This window comes from Drosophila elegans, unplaced genomic scaffold, assembly GCF_018152505.1.
Source record: "Drosophila elegans isolate 14027-0461.03 unplaced genomic scaffold, ASM1815250v1 contig_476, whole genome shotgun sequence".
Taxonomy (NCBI): domain Eukaryota; kingdom Metazoa; phylum Arthropoda; class Insecta; order Diptera; family Drosophilidae; genus Drosophila; species Drosophila elegans.
The window spans coordinates 3,556,739-3,577,882 of record NW_024545863.1 but is presented as its reverse complement, the minus strand read 5'-3'; the positions used below and the strand labels follow the sequence as shown (position 1 = coordinate 3,577,882).

At 40.9% G+C, this 21,144-nt stretch overlaps 1 protein-coding gene across 5 annotated transcripts in view; it reads left to right on the top strand.

Moving 5' to 3' along the window:
* Positions 1-21,144, top strand: part of LOC108148725 (aminopeptidase N) — a 31,077-nt gene that overhangs the window by 7,748 nt on the left and 2,185 nt on the right. Inside the window, exons 1-8 of one of the 5 annotated variants that reach the window (XM_017275900.2) lie at positions 319-392; positions 1,309-2,001; positions 3,091-3,126; positions 13,010-13,330; positions 15,898-16,081; positions 16,386-16,703; positions 19,144-19,518; positions 19,582-21,012. In XM_017275900.2, the coding sequence (XP_017131389.1) occupies positions 1,977-2,001; positions 3,091-3,126; positions 13,010-13,330; positions 15,898-16,081; positions 16,386-16,703; positions 19,144-19,518; positions 19,582-21,012 (2,690 nt within the window). In that variant the 5' untranslated portion in view covers positions 319-392; positions 1,309-1,976. Of the gene's footprint in view, positions 1-318; positions 393-1,308; positions 2,002-3,090; positions 3,127-13,009; positions 13,331-15,897; positions 16,082-16,385; positions 16,704-19,143; positions 19,519-19,581; positions 21,013-21,144 lie in introns of those variants that run through there. The other 4 variants (XM_017275899.2, XM_017275901.2, XM_017275902.2 and 1 more) reach the window with 4 other exon arrangements.

Genomic DNA, 21,144 nt, shown 5'->3' with positions numbered 1-21,144 from the left:
AATTGATCGCCAGCAGGCGAGGCTAACCAAAAATTGAAAGTTTACGAGCTCGCTTTTTTTGGCACTCGTCGTCGGTTTTTATATGATTCAGTCTCTTTTCTTGGCGCCCAATCGAATGTCAAGTATGAATCCATTGACGACCATTTCTCTTGATGGCCCTTCATCGTGACAATTGTCTCTCTCTCTCTCTCTTATTTTTTATTACTTAATATCTTTTATTTCTGTTTTTGGTAAAGTGTTTTGATTATTGTTTTTCTCTGTCCCGGACAACGTTTCTTTGCAGTTTATGTCGAGCTTTTATCGGGTGCGGTTCCTCTTTGACTTTGACTTTGCCTCCATGGCTTTTTGCATATCCATTTCGTTTCTGATTTCGCCTGGATAAACCAAAACCAGTAAGACTCCGCCGATATTTGATGTTTGGTCGGGGTTTCGGTTCGTTTTTTGACATTGAACTTGCCGCTTAGTCATTGACAAAACACACGATCAGTGGTTCGTCCATGCAAACAACAACAAGCGATTGCATTCAAGCTTTCAATAAACATAGTCGGTTTTCTTCTGGTTTTATTTATTTTGGCTGCTCGTATTTGCATTATAAATTAGTTTTCAATTTACGGCACAAACATTGACAAAGTGACATCATGAATTGTGCACCGAAAAAATGGCGGACCTTAAATAGTTTAATAGATTGATATAATTTTTTTTAGCGGTGTGCATAAACTAACAAAAATTATTAATGTCTCTAAAGCTTTTTTTAAGTGGCTTTCTTTTTGAAACATATATTGTGAATACTTTAATTTAAAATTGTTGTTCCATTAAGTAAAGATTTAAAATCAACCTTTCAATTTAATTTTTTGTGTGTACTCAGCAGTGTCAATATGTTATGTGCCGAAAGATATTTTTTAAGCAAACAACAAACAAAACAAAAAAATAAATCAGCGAATCTGTGGGCACAAACGGTGCAGATGCGTGAAAAATCCGAGGAGAAGGGTAATTGCGCGAAAAGCGAAACGGAAATGAAGAAGCTAAATGTTCCAAGACGGAATGATTTTTTTTTTTAGCTATTTTTAGGGAAATAAAATATGCAATAAAAACGTATTTTTCACTGCCCTGAAAAGCCAATGTCAAGGTAAACAATTCGTTGGTGGCGTCATGACAGAGGTTTCGGTGCCACGCCCCCTTATTGCATTTATGCAATGTGATTTGATAGCTTTGACCTCTAATGGTCTGGGGGTTAACATTTATCTTCGGTCAATATGATGGAGAACAGTTACTTATTTTCATGTTTTACTTTTCCCTCACCATTTTCAGGGCAAAAAAGACAACATCAGCCAACGAGAAGTAGAAGAGGAGACCAAGCCCAAAAAGCGAGGACAGAGGACAAGACCCATGCAAATTCTGGATAAATCTCTACTCCGGAGCTGAAGCTGGAGCTGGTAGATACGAGTGGCAGATAGATTGCTTGGGGAGCACATTTCCGCACTTGGCGGGACAGTGAGACAGTGGGACGAGACTGTTTGTTTACTGCCTGCTAGAACCGCCAAGATCCTATCCACACGATGCCAGGCCACTTGCAGGCCATAGATCTTTGAGGCCAGGCCAGGCCAGCTCTGCGAAGCCAACCTCTCCTCTGTTCCTTCAAATATTTGGAGAGCACCGCCGGCTGCTGGTGCTGCAATCGCCAGATAAATTCTAATAAATAGCCACCAGACAACAGAATACTTGGCATAAAAATAAATAAGAATTGAAGAACGCGGAACGAACAGCGCTCCGCACGCATTGCAACAGATTGGATTTGGATTTGGATTTTTATTTGAATTTCGATTCGTATTCATTGGAGGTGTGGAGTGCATTGGCCAGTTCGAACGGGTCATAACCCCTTCCTGGATTTCTGAGGCAACATAGACGTAGGTCGCGGCCAAAAAGTGTTCCAAGGCAGAGGCATCGGCAACCGGAGCGAGGTGTACACTTTTGGCACCATGGAGGGCGGTTACGTCAACGAAGGTGAGTTGCCATTAAATCCATAGACCTAAGTATGTGCCATGCGATATTACGAGATTATCCAGCGAATGCCTTTCTTTGATATTGATAATTAATTCCAATTCGGAATGCTGTTAATGGCTTTGATTGAATGGTTTCTTCTTTTCAATTACGCCACTTTCTTCATGTTTCTTTTAAAGCTAATCACCTTGTAATGTAAACTAAGCTCCACGTATTTTGGCAGCTATTTTAAGAGGTTTTTAATATATCAATACGGACGAGTACACTAAGTTCTATGACCATTTATATATATAGCTTATTATATTTATTATCGCATTTATTCTACTTCTCTTTATCGAGCAGAAGCCTACAAAGTTAATAACAACTTTAGAAGTGCTTTAGTTGCACGTTCCTTAATCAATTTTTTTATTTTATGTTTCCTCAACGTTGCCTTCTAAGTAGGTCACTAATTTACGTGATGTACCTAAAAATAAATTTAACATTATTCACAAAACGGAAATTCTTTCTTTGGGCTTCACAAATTTTCACAATTAAATAGAGAATAAACTAATTTTAATTACTAAGAAACGATTATTTCATTAGCTTATAATTCATAGCCAGTACATATAGGAAATATACGGACGCCATATAATACACTTACATCATGACTGTTTCGACAATAAATAAAAGTATTTTCTCATTCATTTCGTGGCTTTTGTGCGATCAGCTCACCTACAATACCTAAAAATATTTCTCGCACAATGCAAAAATTCATTCAACAAAACACTGACAGATGTTTGAGCAAAATATTTGACTTTGAATTCGAATTTCACAAATCTCAAAGAGATCTCTGGCGGTGAAAGAGCGAGGAGATATGCACAGTGACGGCGAAAATCTGCAATTTATTAGCAATGCAAATGCAAATGCAAATTATTCAAACAGACACTTCACTCACCATTAGTCAGAGCACTGAGGCAATACATCTAGATTTGCAATATTTTTTTAATTTTGGCAAACACTTTGGCTAATAGAAATAGACAATTACGTTACCTGACTGAGTCACAGCCCATCACTAACCCCATTTAACCGAATTTATTTAAATACCTGCTGCAGAGGATTCTGACGCCATAATGGGTGTGGAAAGTCCAGGTAAATGAAAAGATCTTTCACTTAATTACTTGTTTTATAAACGCCTTCATAACCATAACCAACACATAATTGTGGGTCTGGGATGTGGGGAAACTGGCTTAGAACACTTTATGACGCCCAATTTAAGAATGAAATATGTGGACGGGCTTAAATCCGGTTTGCCCACAAGTGATTCTCCCTTTTCGCAGGGCCCATCTTATGACGCCACAACATCTCAGCCCATTTTTGCTTTGTTTTATTTACATAAGAGGATTACGAATGTAAATCACAGACCAAATTGGCCATGCCTCTCATATTTGATTCTACTTCTACGTACGTACGAGTATCGGTATGCAAAAAGTTCTCCAATGTGAAAAACGAACCGTAAAGTAGTCGGCCTGCTGACAACTGTGGGCCTCAAAAGGCAAAACTGTCTGACAGACGGATGCTGGCGGATTTCAATTAATATTCATTTGGGAGAGAAGGCAAAAACTGTCATAAATTATCGGTTTGCAGTCGGTCGTCGGGCCGAGTTCCTTGAGTTTGTGGCGTCTTCAAGTATGTGGCGTCACAATTGCAACGCGGTCACGTCTTTCACGGTTAAAAATTGTTTTCGGCACAAGCTTATGATGTCATTCGCGGAGCCAGCGTTTTCAAAGGACTGCAAACGAAATAAAACGATAATAAATTGGCAGTTTCGTGAATTTCGAAGCCATTCAGTTTGGTTCCTGGAATTCTCTGGGCCAGCATTAAATCTCATATATCATTTGGCCATGGCCTTAGCATCGCTCGATGCGGTTTCTCTTTCGTTTGTCTGCCCAAAGTCGAACTACTCCGCCTCCGCTCTCTCAGCCAGATTAGCTTTGTTTATAGAATTCACAAGAATTCCTGATGGCAGTCGAAATTTATATTTATTTGCTCTTGAATTCGGAACATAAACACACTTCACAGCTGCGCAAATGGTTTAATGAAGACAGCTGAGTGCGCCATTAAATTATAATTAAACTATATTTAGCGTCAGTATTTATGACAATGGAAACATGTAGTAAAGCAAAAAATAATTATTTTACACGTTTCCTAAATCAAACATTAAGTTAGTCATGGTTGGTTCGCTTTTACAATGACCTTGTGACCTTGCGCGGGCTTTGAACTATAAATTTTATATTCACATGTTTGTAAGAACCAACAATGACGACAGCATGACAAATGCCACTGCCCAAAATTTATGCTGGTATAGGGTATGAGTATTTCAGCTACAAGAGTTCGAGGAACCATTACAATTATTCGAGTAATCAATGAAAATTAAATAATAGGACTCCTTATTTGAGGGTTTTTGCAATGTTTTGATTGTTATTTAAAAAGTAGTCATCATTTCCATTTTGTAACACAAGGGTATGTAAAGTTCGATTCAATAGACTCAGTATTTCATTCACATGATCCCATTTGTTCGTTCTTCAACTTGACCTTTACCGCAGTGTGCGGACAAGAGCGAGACCATTTTCATAATGACTCTTGATAAGATATCAAAATTTGCATAAACCTCGTGAAGAAGCCGAAATGGAGGCGTTAAGCCTAACACCTCCTAATTATGACAGATTTAAACAAATATGAAGTGAGCCAAAAACAAGTTTAAATTGCCGTCAGACCGCTTTGCTTGGGTATTTAATTTTTTTTTTCAAATCGTTTAAGGTGTTCAATTACACGACATGGAAAATGCATCTCAAGTTTCTCAATGTCGGTATTTGAATGGGATATTCGATATGATTTACGTCGACGATCAATTGTCCAAGGGTCGCCAAGACTTTTGAGTGACACAATTTCTGAGCAGTCAATATTAACAAATTGCTGATGGCTCGATTCGATCATTTCTATTTTCACCTACTGTCCGCATTTCCCTGAAATGTCAGTTTTCATTGCCAGCTGGAAATACATATATTCTCCACTTCCATTTGTGGTCCAAGTTCAGGCCACAATCACTGACCAATTGATCGGTTGCATTTAGAAGAACACGTGATTTGCATTTAAATTGTTTTTGGCTTTGTCCTCGCCCAACTGCAACCGAATTCTTCACAAGCCGCCGTGTTTATTTGCATTGGCGTCTTGCCGGTTTCTCAACACGGCAACACAATATGTATCAATTAGGTAATAAAAAGAAATTCATTTTAAATATTTTATTTTTGGAAAAACCAAAACTAATTGTAAGAGGAATAGGACTGAAACTTTGTACCTTTGTAGTTTAATATTTCTATCCTTAAAAACTCAGCTTCTATTGTTTTTTTTTAAGTATTAAGTATTATGTATTTTATTTTTGTACCCACATCTCCAAATAAATCTCGAATATTTTTCAGTGTATATTGCCGGTTTGGCCCTGAACGATTACCGACTTGACCAACAACCGGCGGCAAAATAATCATGGAAATGACGTCAACTGGTGGCGCTCTTGTGCATACAATTGAAATCAATTTGCAGTAGCGCCAATTGCTGTTGACATATTTCATCTAAGGCGTTTCATTTCATTCCGAGCAATGAAAACTGTGCAATTGCCCATACGGGATATGCAAATTTTATTAGTCAGCGGTCGTGTTTGCGCATGCGCGACCATGTTGACGATTTTCAGTGGGGCAATGTTGCCAATTTTAAGCATGAGAAAGTCAAGAAGTCATTAAACTCTGGGCTACCTTATATGGTTAAATATTTGTAACAAAAGGAAGTCAACTTTCAGCCATCGTCTTGCGAGTAAATCGTTGGCTATTTCCAGACTTAGAACAACCTTAGTCATTTTTTGTCGATTTTATCTTACCTAAGACTAACTGCCTGTCAAATCCCAAACACTTTCAGACACATTATTTTGCAGCTTTATCGGCAATAATAAAATTAAATAATTTATTTTAATGGTATGTCGAGTTAAATGGGGCTAAGTGATTTTTGGTGTAGATTTCAAGCTCGGTCTTGGCATGCAAAATTGTGGTTTTTTCTTTTTTTAGTTTTTGGAACGAAGTTAGTCAAAAATGGCCAGCACAAAGGCACAAAAGACCAGAGGCTACAGCTCGTGACTTGGTAGCCACCGACATGGTGGATTGGAAGTGCATCAAAGTAAACGGCGTTGAAGGCGAAAGATGCTATCCGTCAGTTGTAGTCTGTGCCTAAGGCCTCCTGGAAGCCGGCACGTATTTGAAGCCTCCATAGATTGGCGTTTAATAGTTAGATAAATTGTCGGGGGCCTCTGGCACCTGAGCTGCATAAGACTTGGATTTCCAGAGCCCGGTAAACGTTTGTCATAATGCGGAACAGATTCTTATCTGCCATTGTATGAGCTCGACTGCAGATACAGAGAAGACAGTGGGTGAAGTTTAGTGCCGATTTATGGGCACTATCCGGAGCCCGATCTGAGCAAACTTTGGCACCCACACACTACTCATAATTGGATTACTCCAAATTCTCATAATTGGCACCCGTAGGCCAGCTCGAAATTGGCAAAAAAAGAATTAACGGAAATGAGAAAAAAAAATCCACTCGGCAATTAATCAATTTTCATAATAAAAATGGGACCTTGGGCTGTGGTGGCGTAGGCTGTTTCGACGATTGGACACTGACAAGCCCTCGGGGATTTCAATGTTTTGAGGTGTTGCGGGCTTCATTAAACTCAAATTAGCTGCCCCTCTCGTGGCAGCGGAAAAATGGCAACGATAAATCATACACCGGCCAGTGCCACAATTGCGAGTGGATCTGGTGGATCAGAGGGCCTGGATAAGCCCACACATGCCAGATATAAAGAATTAATATAAGCCATTCAAAAATCTTTCTCGCTGAAACCCTTACTCATATTGGCCATCTTTTCCTTAGATCTCCTGCTAATGTATCGCTTTGTTCGAAGAACTTTAAGCACACCGTTTCTGACAGGCAATTATAAATAAAATGTTTCGAAAATACTTACGCCAAAAAGGCGTGACAATGTCAGTGCCAGGCAGCTGAAATCGAGAGCAAAATAATTTGGCCCACAGCCAAATAGCTACCGATTAAAAGAGAATCATAAAAAACAAATGCTAGAGAACAAAAACAAAACGTCAAGTTCACAATGTTGGTTCATAATTTAAAATGCGAATATTTCCTGAACAAAAGTAAATAATAATTTATATATATAGAGAGCAAATGATTGGTTATATACGGTGGACAGTTTAATTCCCATCAAGGAGAGCTGAAGTAAGAAAAATATAGAATATTTAATTATACGAAATGATAGTTTATGGGCATTACGAAATTACGTGGCAATTTAATAAATGACCCAATATAAACCCATTAAGGGCGTGAAAAATTTGATGGAAAGTGGGTGTGACCAGTTAGATTTTTCACTTTCGATAATATGTTAGCTGCTTATAAATTGGTGTGGTATGCAAAATGTATTCTTTACTAAGCCAACAATGGGTAATAATATATAATATTACAATAACAATTGGTAATTCCAAAAGTTAATAATCTAATAGGCAAACTTTGTACACTCCTAACGATTTAAACATTATTTATAAAATTCATTATTTTTAATTGTTTTATTGATTTATAGAACTTAGAATATAAGAAATTAAATAACTTTAGCAGTGTCCATTGAACCTAAGTAAACCTCATTCATAAATTACTGCGATTTCACTCCCTATCGCCTGTTTGTACATTTTTAATTAATGAACGAATTTCTGTTGACTTGCAAAACAGTCACAAATTGTAAAACGCTCAATTTGTTGATTACAGAAATGCCAACCAATTTAGTCGTCAAATCTGAAACTCATCAAAATTGTTGCATGACATATAGGAATTAAAAATACCTAAAGAAAAAACGCAACGTTTCTTCTTAATTGAACAAAATCGTTTAAATAAGTGTTTTTTATGTGATGTTGGCCACGTGTCGTTAAAAGTTAAAAAAGAAAACATTTTTGAGGCTGAAAGGCGGTAAAGTGACTTGAAGACCCCTTAATAAAAAACAAGACTAGGCCTTTACCAGCTTAACCAGGGAAGTGCTTTTATTCCTTTTTTTTTTGCACGTTTTGAAGTCTTTTCAACCTCAAGTATTCTGCCCAGGTAGAAATTTATTTGGGCTGAGTGGCTTCGTTCATGGTTTTATATCGTCCAGTTTTTATTGTATTTCGTGGAGTTTGTTGGACATGCAAAATGGTTTTATAAAAAACCCACACCCACAGCAAGCTGCATGAGCGGCTTTCTAGGCTTCTGGCTTTGGATCTCGTGGCTTGCCAGGCTAATTAAAATTGGGTTGTGCGGGGTTTATGACTGTCTGAAATACTGACGGCTGCCTTGTTGCCCGGTGGCGTCATTCGGCACCGGCAAATGGGAATGAGCGCTAATTTAATTTACAAATTAGCCGCACTCGAAAACTGCATGGCAAAGTGTCGAATTTTGGTGTCGCTTCGGAGTACTTTAATTTGTCATTTTTCAGCTAAGGAAGGTTGTGCCTGGCATAATAGACTAGGTGTAACGTTAATAATCTGATTGGCAAACTTTAGACTGCGCGTGTGGTTGGAATTTAGATCGTCTTTACGATTTAATTTATATTTGTAAAGGGAGGGATTGTTAAGAGAACATGAATAATTTATACTTGTTCTAATAATTTAGGAAATACACTTCAAGATTTGATTTGTAAATAGTATTTATATCTTCAACTTACAAATTTTCGAACATGCATTTAAATATACTTGCCCTACTCAAGTGCTTTAAAAACAATTATTGAAAATGTTTATGTTCTTGTATGAAAAAACTTAATTACATTTTCCCCAAAAACTTATGTATATCTCAGTATTTTCTTCATTTTCAACAGCCACTTGATCCGGGCATGCGAAATCGTTCGCTTTGCTTGGGCATAATGGTAATCTTATGGTAATTGGTGGAGTAAAGCGAATTGCATTTCGAGTTGCACGAATCGCGGGGCATGAAGTGGCATGGCGAATGCACTGCTGCCACGCCCACTTGGGGTAAGGGTGTCAACGGCAGTCGATGATAAATCACATACAACAACCAACACTCTTGCAGAGAAGAAGAAAAACATTTAAATCTCAAGGCTTGTTTGTCGCAGCCGAGTTATTTGGATTCCAAATGTTGTCATTCCCATTCCATCATATATGTACATACTATACACATACCTCCCCGAAACTCCCGAGATCTGTATTCTGTGGTGCCTCAAGGTGGCAAGTTCTGTTGGATATCTCGACGTTTTGTCTGCTCGCATGTTGATACAATGTGTTGGACAGCTTTTCAGTTTAAGGGGGATCCCTCAAGTGTGCGAGGCTAGGCATAAAGTTTTCGCCCCTGACGATTATACACAATTATAATTATGTCTGGAGGTACATATAGTAATGCTGCCCCAGCATTTCTGGCTACCGTTGGGTAACTGCAAATAGTGCGACTGGTTTTCGGTTTCTTGCTGCTCTGCACCACCGGAAACGTGGTCCCCAAGTGGGGACCATCACATCTGGAACTCGACTTCCAGTCGTCGCATAATTAACTGCATTGTCTGAACAACTTCATTAGCAGTTTGCTCTTTGTTTTTTCTTTTGCAACTGGAAAATATTGAATATTAAAAAACACAAATCGGACTTTCGGGCGGGTTATGCTAATGTCATGTTTCACTTCACATTTGTTTGCTTTTTCCCCAAATCTCTCCGCAATTCAACAAAATCGAGCTGCAGCGGCTGAAATCAAAGTAAACGCATTAGGTCAAGCTCGTCCAGAAGTAAACAGATTTTCTTGATTTTTTTTTTGTCGAGGCGTGTAAAAGGTAATGCCTACAAAGATAGAAGTCAAATAAACATTGTGGCTGTGGGCTTGCGTAGATTTAGCTGAGAGTTTTTTGTGGATGCGACAAAAAAATAATGGATTGTTTATTACCTCTGCGCATGCAACATTAGCAATTGGAGTTCCATGAGTTATGTATGCTGACGTTTCCGCAGAATTTTCCCTGGGCCACCAGGCACCACTCCCTTTAATCATTGACTGAATGGTTCATTAGAGGCATGCGAAATGGAGAAATGGGGAAAAATAAAAGCAGCAGAGGCGTCCAGCTCCATTGGAGTTCCTCGACACGTTCTCTGGCCCGAGTTCACTAAACTCGGGGCCGATTGGATCAGTTTGCGCCCTCTCGCCTGTGTAAACATTTAGTCATTGACAATGCGAGGCGGCAGGTTAACATTTGTTATTGTTAAAGCCAGACATTTTGGCTGCCTCTGCAAAACCATAAAAATAACGAGCGAGCGGAAAGAACAAAAATAAAGTACGAAAAAAACCCAGCGTACAATGTTTTTTCAACAACTTAAGTGGCGACCAATTAAAAGTCCAACGCTACATTGTATGTGACATTATATTCTCTACTTTTAAAACTGTTCCGCGGGGTGTCAACTTCGATCTTACACATGTTGTTTGACCCACATAACATTTTCCCTGCCGCAAACCATGTGATTTGATTTTTCTTCAGAGATATATAGTATTACTCCTCTTCCCTGTGCTGATAATTAGTGCTCAAAATGTCAGGAGACTTCCTTTAAGAGGCTTTGGCTCCCAAAGAATTGGGTCAGTGAAGTCAAAGGAAATGCAAAAAAAGCTGCCAACAGATCCCGGACATATGGCGGGCATTAATAATGATTTAACCCAGTTCCACTTGCAGACCCTCTTGAAAGAGCGTGAAAAGGGATTCCACTTGCGGCTATCGCAGTTCGGGCATCTTTGTCTGGGGCCAGCTGAAAGAAATTCACTTGTAAGCATGACCAGAAGTTGTTTACATAACCCACATACCTCGAACCCCTTTGGGAAAATGGGTTATCATTAAATATGACACAGACGGCCAACGTATCCAATTGAATTGCACTCCATGGAGGTGTGAGGCGGAGGAGCATTCCGGTGCTCCAACATGCACAATTAACGAAAGTTACAGCCCAGAGAAAAATGAAACGTTTGTTTGCCTGCCTGTGATTTCGATGAATCCGATAAGATACCAGGCTCGAGCATTATGTTGGGCCCATGGCCGAAGAAGAAAGCATTTCGATGACGTAAATGCCACAATTTCTTTCCAATTAAATGTCAACGGCGTGATAAGAATTCATGTATCGCTTTTGGGTCTTTCACAATATAACTTGTGTTGTACGAGTTGCTCTGGAATCGGGGACTAATTATCTGGTTGATTTTTCTTCCCCAGGGAATTCAATTATTCGATAAAAAATATTCTTTGATATTTTTTTCTTAAAAGCTTTAAACTAGTAAAACAAAACCCCAAAAAATAAGTAAAAGTTTCCTAAGAAAAACAACATTTAATTTGCAAAAAAAAAAAAGCAAAAACCACTTAAACATTCTTCGATTTAGCCTATCACTTCCCCAAGTTCAAGGTCGAGTAATCAAATTTTTTGTTATTCCTGCTATTGAACTCTTGTTAGCGTCTACATGTGTATGAAAGTGTTTGTGAACATTCATGTACGGCGATGTTTTGGCACTTAACGCATGATTGAGTCATTAAGATATGGAGAAGTACCCACTCCGACCCTCTGCTCGTAATTTGAGTTAGCAAAACCAAAGTTATGTCGAGTAAAGCGATATGATGTGTGTGTGTGTGCGAAATGCAAACAGTTTCCACTCTTAAGTTTTATGATTTAAGTTCATTTTCGATTTCGTTTAACAACGTAGCAAGAGCAAGCCAAGCCAAACCAGAACCAGTATAATAAAACTACTCTATGGAGAAGGTTCAGGGGCTTTGGGGGCTGGTAGGTGTTGGCTGGGCAAACGGTTTCGTTTGAGTGGTCAACTGATTTGGTGATTCATTTGGCGGTTTTTGACTTGGACGTCAAAAACACGAACGCACTAGACTGTGATGTTCAAGACCAGAAAGTGCTAAAAATTATTATAAATTGGGTATGTTCGAGTTATTGGCACTTTGGACGATTTTAATAAAGTGGGTATTAATCTTATGAGAGGAAATCTTTATGCCATTGTAATACGCCATATTTTGTGTGTGGGCAATGTTTTCAAAAAAAAGAACACGAACTTAATTCATAAATATTTTAAGGAGTGTGAAAAACACTGTTTACTTTTGCTATTACAAATCATTGCATAAACATTTAGAGTAACTAAAATGCGGATATTTATTCAGAAATCGGTGTGACACCTCTGCTTTATATCCACCAGTGGAGGGTATCCATACATAGACTACCTACTTGGCCAGCCATTGTTCTTCATGTTATTCTATAAATGTGCAAAAATCATTTGGGAATTAAAATTTCCTTATGGCTAATTATAGAAGCTGCCGATCTGCCAAAGTTGAATAACACCGAGGTGCTGACACACACTCGCAGATTGCATGAACATGTAGCCAATGTGCGATTGTTTGAGTGTGTGTATTTTTAGCGATATTTCAAACATTTGGCGCCGGCAATCGGCAAATCGGCTCTGTGTAATTTACGCTCACGCATCACTGGTAAATAACAAAGCGAAAGAAAATCAAATAGGAAAATTAAACATGGTGGGGGGGTGGTTGGTCGGGGGACATGAAAAATCAGACCAGACCCCTGCAACGACACGTGCCACTGAACGCATTCTCATTTCCCCGGCCCACCGATCTTCCCTTACATCTCCCTCCCCCCCTCATCAGCGCCGGCGTCAATTTGATTAAATGCCGTTCAATTTAATTGCCAACAATTCGACTTCACCCGCACATATGTACCATGTATTTACTTTTGCTTTTAATTTCCTCTCTTTCCTCATTTCGGTCACATTGGACACGCTCATCACACGGCTAATATATGTAGTAATATTGTATGTTAAATAGAAAAACCATCTCAACCATTTCACCTTGCTTTCAAAATCATTCGGCTTGAAATTCAGCTTGCTCTCTGTTTTTTCTTCTACTCCTTCTCGTCTAATGCAGCCATCATATCCTATACCAATCCCAAACTGCAAATACCATTAATGGCATCTGCAATATACGCGCCCACCACCACATCAACAGCCGTCACTCCGACATCAGCCACCGCAGCCACATCCAAAAACGCATCCGCTTGTGCATCTGCTTGCGCTTCTGCTTCATTATCATCACCACCAGGTGCTTCATCGGCAGCAATCGCGGGTGGTGGAGGTGGAGGTCCTTTGCAAGGATTCGTTACCAAATTGCGTAACTTTAGGTTCGACAATACGAAAAACATACGAAAACGTTTCCATTTCGATTACATATCAAAGGACAGATTTTTGGGTATGTTTCAAAATTTCGTACACCTTTTTTTTCTTTCTTGTAGTTTTAAATGTTTATAAGGCAATAAACAAAGCCTAATTTAGTTTATTATTATTATCATTATTAAATTTAAACATTTTTTATAACTTATTTAATACTTTTTAAAGAAATTCAATAAACAATATAACTAAATTCCTAAACTCAATAATTTTGTTTACTATTTTTTAACTTCCTTATATTTCACAGATTGAGTTTTATAAGTTATTTCATTTATTTATTATTAATAAACAGTATCTGCAATTTATCTGTAATTTTTTAAATTTAATAATTTTAACAAAACTTGAAACAGGTGATTAAGGTTGAATTAAGATGAAGACTTAAAAAAATATCAATCATTTAAGAGGCATCGCCGAGTGTTTGTTAAATATATGGAAAACACTTCAGACTTTAACGGCTTTGGATTAATAGTTTTCTTATAGGTCGCAAGGCATATAAAGAACATTGTGTATTTTGATCGCTCCAGATGATCCCAACTTTTAATCAACCCGAATTAGCATTTTCATTAACCATTTTCGTTAGGCTTTACGGGTTCGGCATTCCCACATTAAAATCGAACTGGCCCAATTCCCGCCCGTGGGCGTGCCCAATTTTGATGGCGCCTCACGCTTGCGCCCACACAATTTCACTTCATTCAACAAAAAGTGGCGGCCCAACTTAATTTGAATGTTTTATTGTCGCTTGACGCTACTTAAACTTCGACTTATGAATATTAAATCGTCGTTCGGAGGATGGGGGATCCAATAGGATGGAGTTGTTTAGATCCCCGCTGCTAATGAAGCAACACAGTACACCCCCTTTGCGGTGGAAATTTAGGTTCATCATGTGTTCATCAAAATGAGAATTTTCCACCACCCACTCGGTGGATCAGAGGCAAACAAACAATAAATATAGTAAATGTAAAAAAACTGAGACTGGGGAAATGGGAAATGGGAAACACGGGGAAGATGTGAAATGCTTTCAGGGCGTTGCTATCTTTGAGTTATAGTTCTTGACAACTGATTTATCAGTCGAACACAGTAATCAGTTCGCAGCTGCAGGTGGTGCAGTTGGCCTTTATTTTCGGCTGCACCACATACTCGTAAATTCCATCGCACTGTGGTCGAAGATCAAAGCTGACGGATGGCGGGAATGGGGAGCGTTTCTTGGGGCAGATGTTGGTCCATTATATGAACTGCGGATACATTGCAACAGGTGGGAAAAGGTGGAAAATCGGAAAGCGTGTGTTAGAAAGTTGCCGCGACCGCAACCTTTCCACGAAACATGCTTGGCCTCTTAGTGAAATTTAATTAAAACAAGATAGCACATGGTAAAGTCACTGACATGCCGATGCCTTTCCTATAAAAGTGCCATGCGCACACATCATAAAAAGTTTGAGGCCTCCTTCGGTGAAGGCCGGCGAGAAATGGTAATCGGGTAATTGAAAATTCCCAACACGTGCTTCTATTTCTGCTCCCGTTCGTTGACAGGGGAACACTGAGTGCTGCAAGTATGCTCACACTCTATCAGCTTTTTTCAGCTTCAAGAGCTCCATTTATTTACTTCCGCGGTGCTACTTGAGTATACGAATTTTTGCTTATCACGATTATGGCTTATTTCTTATCTGGCTTGATTAAGCCTTTTTTTTAGCGCAAGGTTTTCAGATAACAATACCAGGAAAACCAGTTTCATTTTCTTTCGAACAAAATGCTGCAATTCTTACTCATGTGTATTTTTAACGCTAAACAACTGAAGTTCAAAAAAAAAGAAAAGTTTATTTACGATTAATTAATATTTTTCAAGATACTTTTGTCCACCACTGTTATTTGCGTTTTGGACCAGACCCAACTACTTTGGTACTTCGTGGTTTGTTTAACAGACTGTTTTGCCCTTTAAAATCAGCTAAGCATTAATTTTCACCCGAGTTGAGTTTTCGCCATAAAGAGCTAGTTTAACGATCAGTTTAGGCCAAAACGCAGCGGGCAAAGAGGGAAACCCGGGGCTTGGTTTTCCACATGTCGTTCTTGACACTTGGCTAAATGGACCGCTGGCATTCTGTATTCCCAAGCAAATTATGCTATAAATCAGTTTGATGTTGCCATCAATTGTTTACACGCAAGAAATGTATGCATATAATGCACAAGCATCGGCATGCCAGGCATTTCGAAACAATAATTCGATACAACGATCTATAAACAAATTTTGAATGCAGTGAAAATAATCAATTAATTGGACAAAACATAAACTTTATGGCTTCAGCTGTAAAACTTTAGATATGTGGGTGTGATAATTTCTGACAGCATATAAAGTTGGTTCTTTCTCGTGTTCTTTGGTGGGAAATAAACAACAGAAGATGAGGAATAAAATTTGTAATTTACGATTTATCAAACATTTCAATCAAGGGCTTAAGAATTTGGTGACTTAACAAGTTTATCTTAGACTTAATGGTTTTGCAACCCCTATTTCAGATCCCGTTCTGAAAAATGTTTCACCATATGATCATTATGATTAGATCTTCAAAAGTTTAACAATTTGCTGTTTTTGTTTTCCAGGAGGTCAGCTCAAGACCAAGAACGGCCAAAAATATGTTTTCAATGGACACCCATCGGGGGTCTATGTTTCCAAGGCCTGCCTGATCATCGCTGCCTTCATCACAGTTGTGGCCCTAATCTCTACCATTGGCATTACCTATTTTGTGACCAGACAGGGATTGACTCCCAAGGAAGTGACTCCCAGGTGAGTGGTGGCGGTGAACCCGATCCAAATCAAATCCGGGTGTGGTTTGCTTATTAAGTTTGGTCGGGCATTCGTTTTGTTTCGTGGTTCCGTTTTGCATTCTGCTAAACGTTTTGGCAAGCGTGCTAATTGGCAGTCGAGGGCGACATGACCTCATTCGGAAAGTGAAAGCAGTTTATGCGTTTCCTTTGCCTCACAAGCCAACGCATTTTGAGGTGTGGAAGGGTCACAAATTTGAGAATTGGGTGTGACCCGAGCACTTTGCATAAAACCAACCCAAACTGATTTGTATCCTTGTTCGCAGTTGCATCACCTCCGATCATTCCGATGTGAATGCCACGCCTATCCAAACTGCCGGCTGGGTGAGCATGAATTCTCCACCGCCCCCGCCCTTGACCACGCCTACGCCATCCCCCACGCCCACTAGTACTACACCTACAACCACTACGACCTTGTCCCCGTCCACGACGAGAGCCACTCCCCGGCCCGAACTAAAGATGGTGGATCCGAAAGTGGGTGATATTCCAGAGGTACCGCCATCAGTGGATGTCGAAGATAACAGCACCAAGCCCACCAATCGTCCACTAAAACTCTACGAAGGATGGCGTCCACTCCACTACAGGTGAGTCAAGCAATTTGCCACTTAGCCGCCAATTGCTCTTAATGCAAATTAAACCAAACACGCGCCGAGTTTCCCCACTTCTGTTTAAATTGCTCTGAGTGCTCGCATTTCAATTCAAACGAAGATGCAATGCAACTGACACTCAAATTGCTCACTCAGATTTTCCAGCATTTCCGGCTCTTTTTGCTGTCACTAGATCAATTTGTTAAACCAAAACGCTTCTATCAAGTTGTGTTTTGACAAGTTTAGAGAAATGTCTGTCAGAGGAATTAGTCTGATAGCTTAATTGTTTAACAACATAATTGTTTAAAAGCTGTGAAAAGATTAGAAAATGCAATCACAACATTTCTAAAAGGGACTGCTGATAGTTGTTGTTTTTGCATAAAAATTACAGAAATTAAAATCCAAATCAGTATAACCAATTAAAAGCAATTATATTAAGTCAGACACAAGTTAATAGAAAAAAGAGTTTAGCATCTTGTTAAAAGATTTGATTCCAGTAAGTTTTTTAATTCTTTTGTTATATATAGTTTTTTTATATTTTAAAATTTAAACTCTTTGGGGAAGTCCTTGTTCTGTTATTGAAAGACAAATTAAAGCTGAAGAATTATTTAAATTGTGCGATTTGGCACTGAAGAAAAAGTAAACAATTCCCAAGAGGAACATTTCTATGTTCTGTGTTGTTTCACATTGTTCAGTAGTTTACTATTTTCTAAGGATTCCTTATGAGATGGGAAACCAATTGCTTGTATTGGCTTAATGGAGGAAACTTATTCAAAGCCCATCTCATAAATGGCGCTACACAGTCGCCGACCCTTTATATTTATCCTTGGCAAACTTCTCCACTCGCATCCACCCCAAAACCAACCTCATTGACGTCACTTTTCTGGGGTCGTGGGCACACGTTTACTTTTCTATTTCTATGACCCAAAGTGGGTCAAGGATTGGAGCCGTCGCAGTTCAGTAGTCGCCGTGTAACAAAGTGGACACCAGTCAGCTACTCGTAAACGGGGTAAAAACTTGTTTAGGACACCGCAGGAGATGGCCATTGGAAATCGGTTGAGCCTACCCATCGAAACGTTCATCCATTTACCCATCCATCGGTCACACTCCGCCGAAGATGCGGCACAGATCTGAGGAAAGAATTAACGCACGCCGACAGTCGTCATGACATAATGCGCCAGATAGATGGCCAGATAGAAAGATACTTTGCCCACTGAAGATGTGCGGCTCCTCGGCAGCCGCTTGCATTAATTATAATTGACACAGAAAGCCCAAGCTGGGCATTAATTTGAGCACGGCACGCAGCCTCTAAAACTCCCAGAGTGGTTGCCAACCAGGGGCATCAAGTCGATTCTTGATGGATGGCGGCAAGTGCAGCATACAGCAGAGTATTGCCACTGGAGCGGATCGATGGCAAGTGATTTTGCAGCTGCCGATCAAAGCAACAGTGTTGACCAGTATCTGGTAGATACTACTTATACTACTACTCGCATCTCGAAGCTCGCTTCCTGGTTGCCCCCAGCACACGCATTGTAAGCCAATCGGCTCAATTAATTGCAACTAGGCGCAAAGCCCGAACCCAGGGGATTCTAGATTGGCGAATGGTTAGGAGTTGAGGCCCTGGAGCTCGAGACTGGAGGATGGGTCTGCGAGTGGCTGCATCTGCCAGCGGGTCTGCGGCATTCTTGGCATTTGTGCAGAATGAGTGGGGTGGGGAAACTGATATTCAATCTATGGGCATTACTCTAACTTCATGGGGTTAGTCAACAAGTTTAAGTTCTATTTATTTTATATTATGTGTGTAATTGTAATATTTAAGAGAGAAGTAAATGGAACAGTGTTGATGATTAAAAAAAAAATATATATATATATAAAATTACATAACAAAACAAAAAAAAAAGAATGTATATTATAATACATTACATATTTGTACACAAAATCACAACATAATAAAGTTCTAGGTCCTCGTGACATGCTTATTGATATGTTGATTATTAAGCAATAACAAATGTATTGAAATTCGTTGAGTAATCATAGAGCATTCGCGGTTCGTAATTCGTGTTAACTAGACAATTATCCCGCTTCTTGTTTGCTTTGATTTGATTGCTGATGCGGCTTCCGATGGCGTGCATTTCATTTGCCGCCATCCCGGACTAATGGCTGCGTCCGAAGCTCGAGGCAGATCGCAGTGTGGATTGCATTGCCCCCGTCGATTGGGTGCCAAACACACATGTTTGCTGCTGGTCTGCAATCTGCTCGGGCCTGCCCTCTTGGCGACTGATTGATTGATTGGCACTTTTGATGGGAACGACCTGACATTTTTGGCAGCCATTTGCATTTCACCTGAACGCGAGTGTTTAGCTCTGGCATTCACTTCCCTGGCTATTTTTATGATACCCACTAAAGTATATGATACTACCCACCTTTTTTCTTGCAGCCTGCTGATTGAGCCCAGTGTGGAGGCATCGGCCAGCAACGGCAGCCTGACCATCGAGATCGAGCGGGATGTGGCCAAGGTGACCAGCTGGGAGCCCATCGTGCTGGATGTGCATAATATCAGTATCTCCAATGTCCGGGTGATCCGTGCACCGCTTTCTAAGCAGGCAAACAATGGCAGCGAGGAGCAGGAGTTGGAGTTCGACAGCGACTATGGGGATGACAATGCCACCTTTGTCATCAGTTTGGACAAGGCCTTGGCCGAAGAAACCCAGTTGAAGTTGCTGCTCAGCCTGGACTTCATCAGCCAGGTGACGGACACACTGCAGGGCGTGTACAAGACCAGCTACATCAATCCAGACACCAGGAAGGAAGAGTAAGTAGCTCCCCCGAACTCAAGAAAACTATTTTATATTTTATATTTTATTTTCCCTTCCAGATGGGTGATCAGCACTCAGTTCTCGCCCATCGATGCCCGGCGAGCCTTTCCCTGCTTCGATCGTCCCGACATGAAGGCCAACTTCTCGGTCAGCATCGTGAGGAGCAACCAGTACAAGATGGCCCTGTCCAACATGCCCAAGTCGCACAGCAGTCGCTATCGCCGTGGCTATGTGAGGGATGACTTCATGACCACGCCCAAGATGCCCACCTATCTGGTGGCCTTCATCGTGTCCAACATGGTGGACTCCCGCTATGCCGCTCTGGACAGTGAGATGAGCCCCCGCGTGGAGATATGGACGCGACCGACGTTCGTGGACATGACCCACTATGCCTATAAGATGGTGCGAAAGTTCCTGCCATATTACGAGGACTACTTTGGCGTGAAGAACAAGCTGCCCAAGATTGATCTAGTCTCTGTTCCGGACTTTGGATTCGGAGCAATGGAGAATTGGGGACTGATTACCTTCCGGGACTCGGCGCTTCTGGTGCCCGAGGACCAGGAGCTGGCCTCCTCCTCGGAGCACATGCAGTACGTCGCCCAGATCATTGCCCACGAATTGGCCCACCAGTGGTTCGGCAACCTGGTGACGCCCAAGTGGTGGGACGATCTCTGGCTAAAGGAGGGCTTCGCCTGCTACATGAGTTACAAGGCCCTGGAGCACTCGCACCCAGAGTTCCAGATCATGGACACCCTGACAACACTGGAGTTCAAGGAGTCGATGGAGCACGATGCGGACAACACCTCGCACGCCATCTCCTTCGATGTGCGCTCCACCAACGATGTGCGCCGCATCTTCGATCCGATCAGCTACTCCAAGGGCACCATTCTGCTGCGCATGCTCAACTCGATTGTGGGCGACGTGGCCTTCCGCTCGGCCACTCGGGATCTGCTGAAGAAGTACGCCTACGAGAACATGGACAGGGACGATCTGTGGGCCATACTCACGCAGCATGGCCACGCGGAGGGCACCTTGCCCAAGGACCTGAATGTCAAGGAGATCATGGACTCGTGGATCACCCAGCCGGGCTATCCGGTGGTCACTGTGGAGCGACGTGGCATGGATCTGGCTCTGCGCCAGGAGCGCTACCTGCTGCCCTCCAAGAATCCGGCGGACCTGAGCAGCTGGTTCATACCCATCACCTTTGAAACCGAGGGGCTGCACAAGGGCGACAACATACCCAGCCACTGGATGAGGAGCCAGGACGAGGAGGACCTCATCGTGACCAACGTCTTCGCGAGCAGCAACAACAGCGAGAACGTGGTCTATCTGAATCTCAACCGGCAGGGCTACTACCGGGTCAACTACGACATGACCTCCTGGCTGGCCCTCAAGAGGAAGTTCGGCTCGCTGCCCACGATCACAAGGGCGCAGTTGCTGGACGATGCCCTGCACCTTTCGCAGGCGGAGTACCTCTCGTACGACATACCGTGAGTTTGGTCACAGAAAAATAACACAGAAGTAGGAAAGAAGCTAAAGTTTCAGGTGCACTGACAAAGAAATAGAATAGTAAAAATAAATATTTGACTATTGAGACCTAAATTTTACAATTAATAATAAAA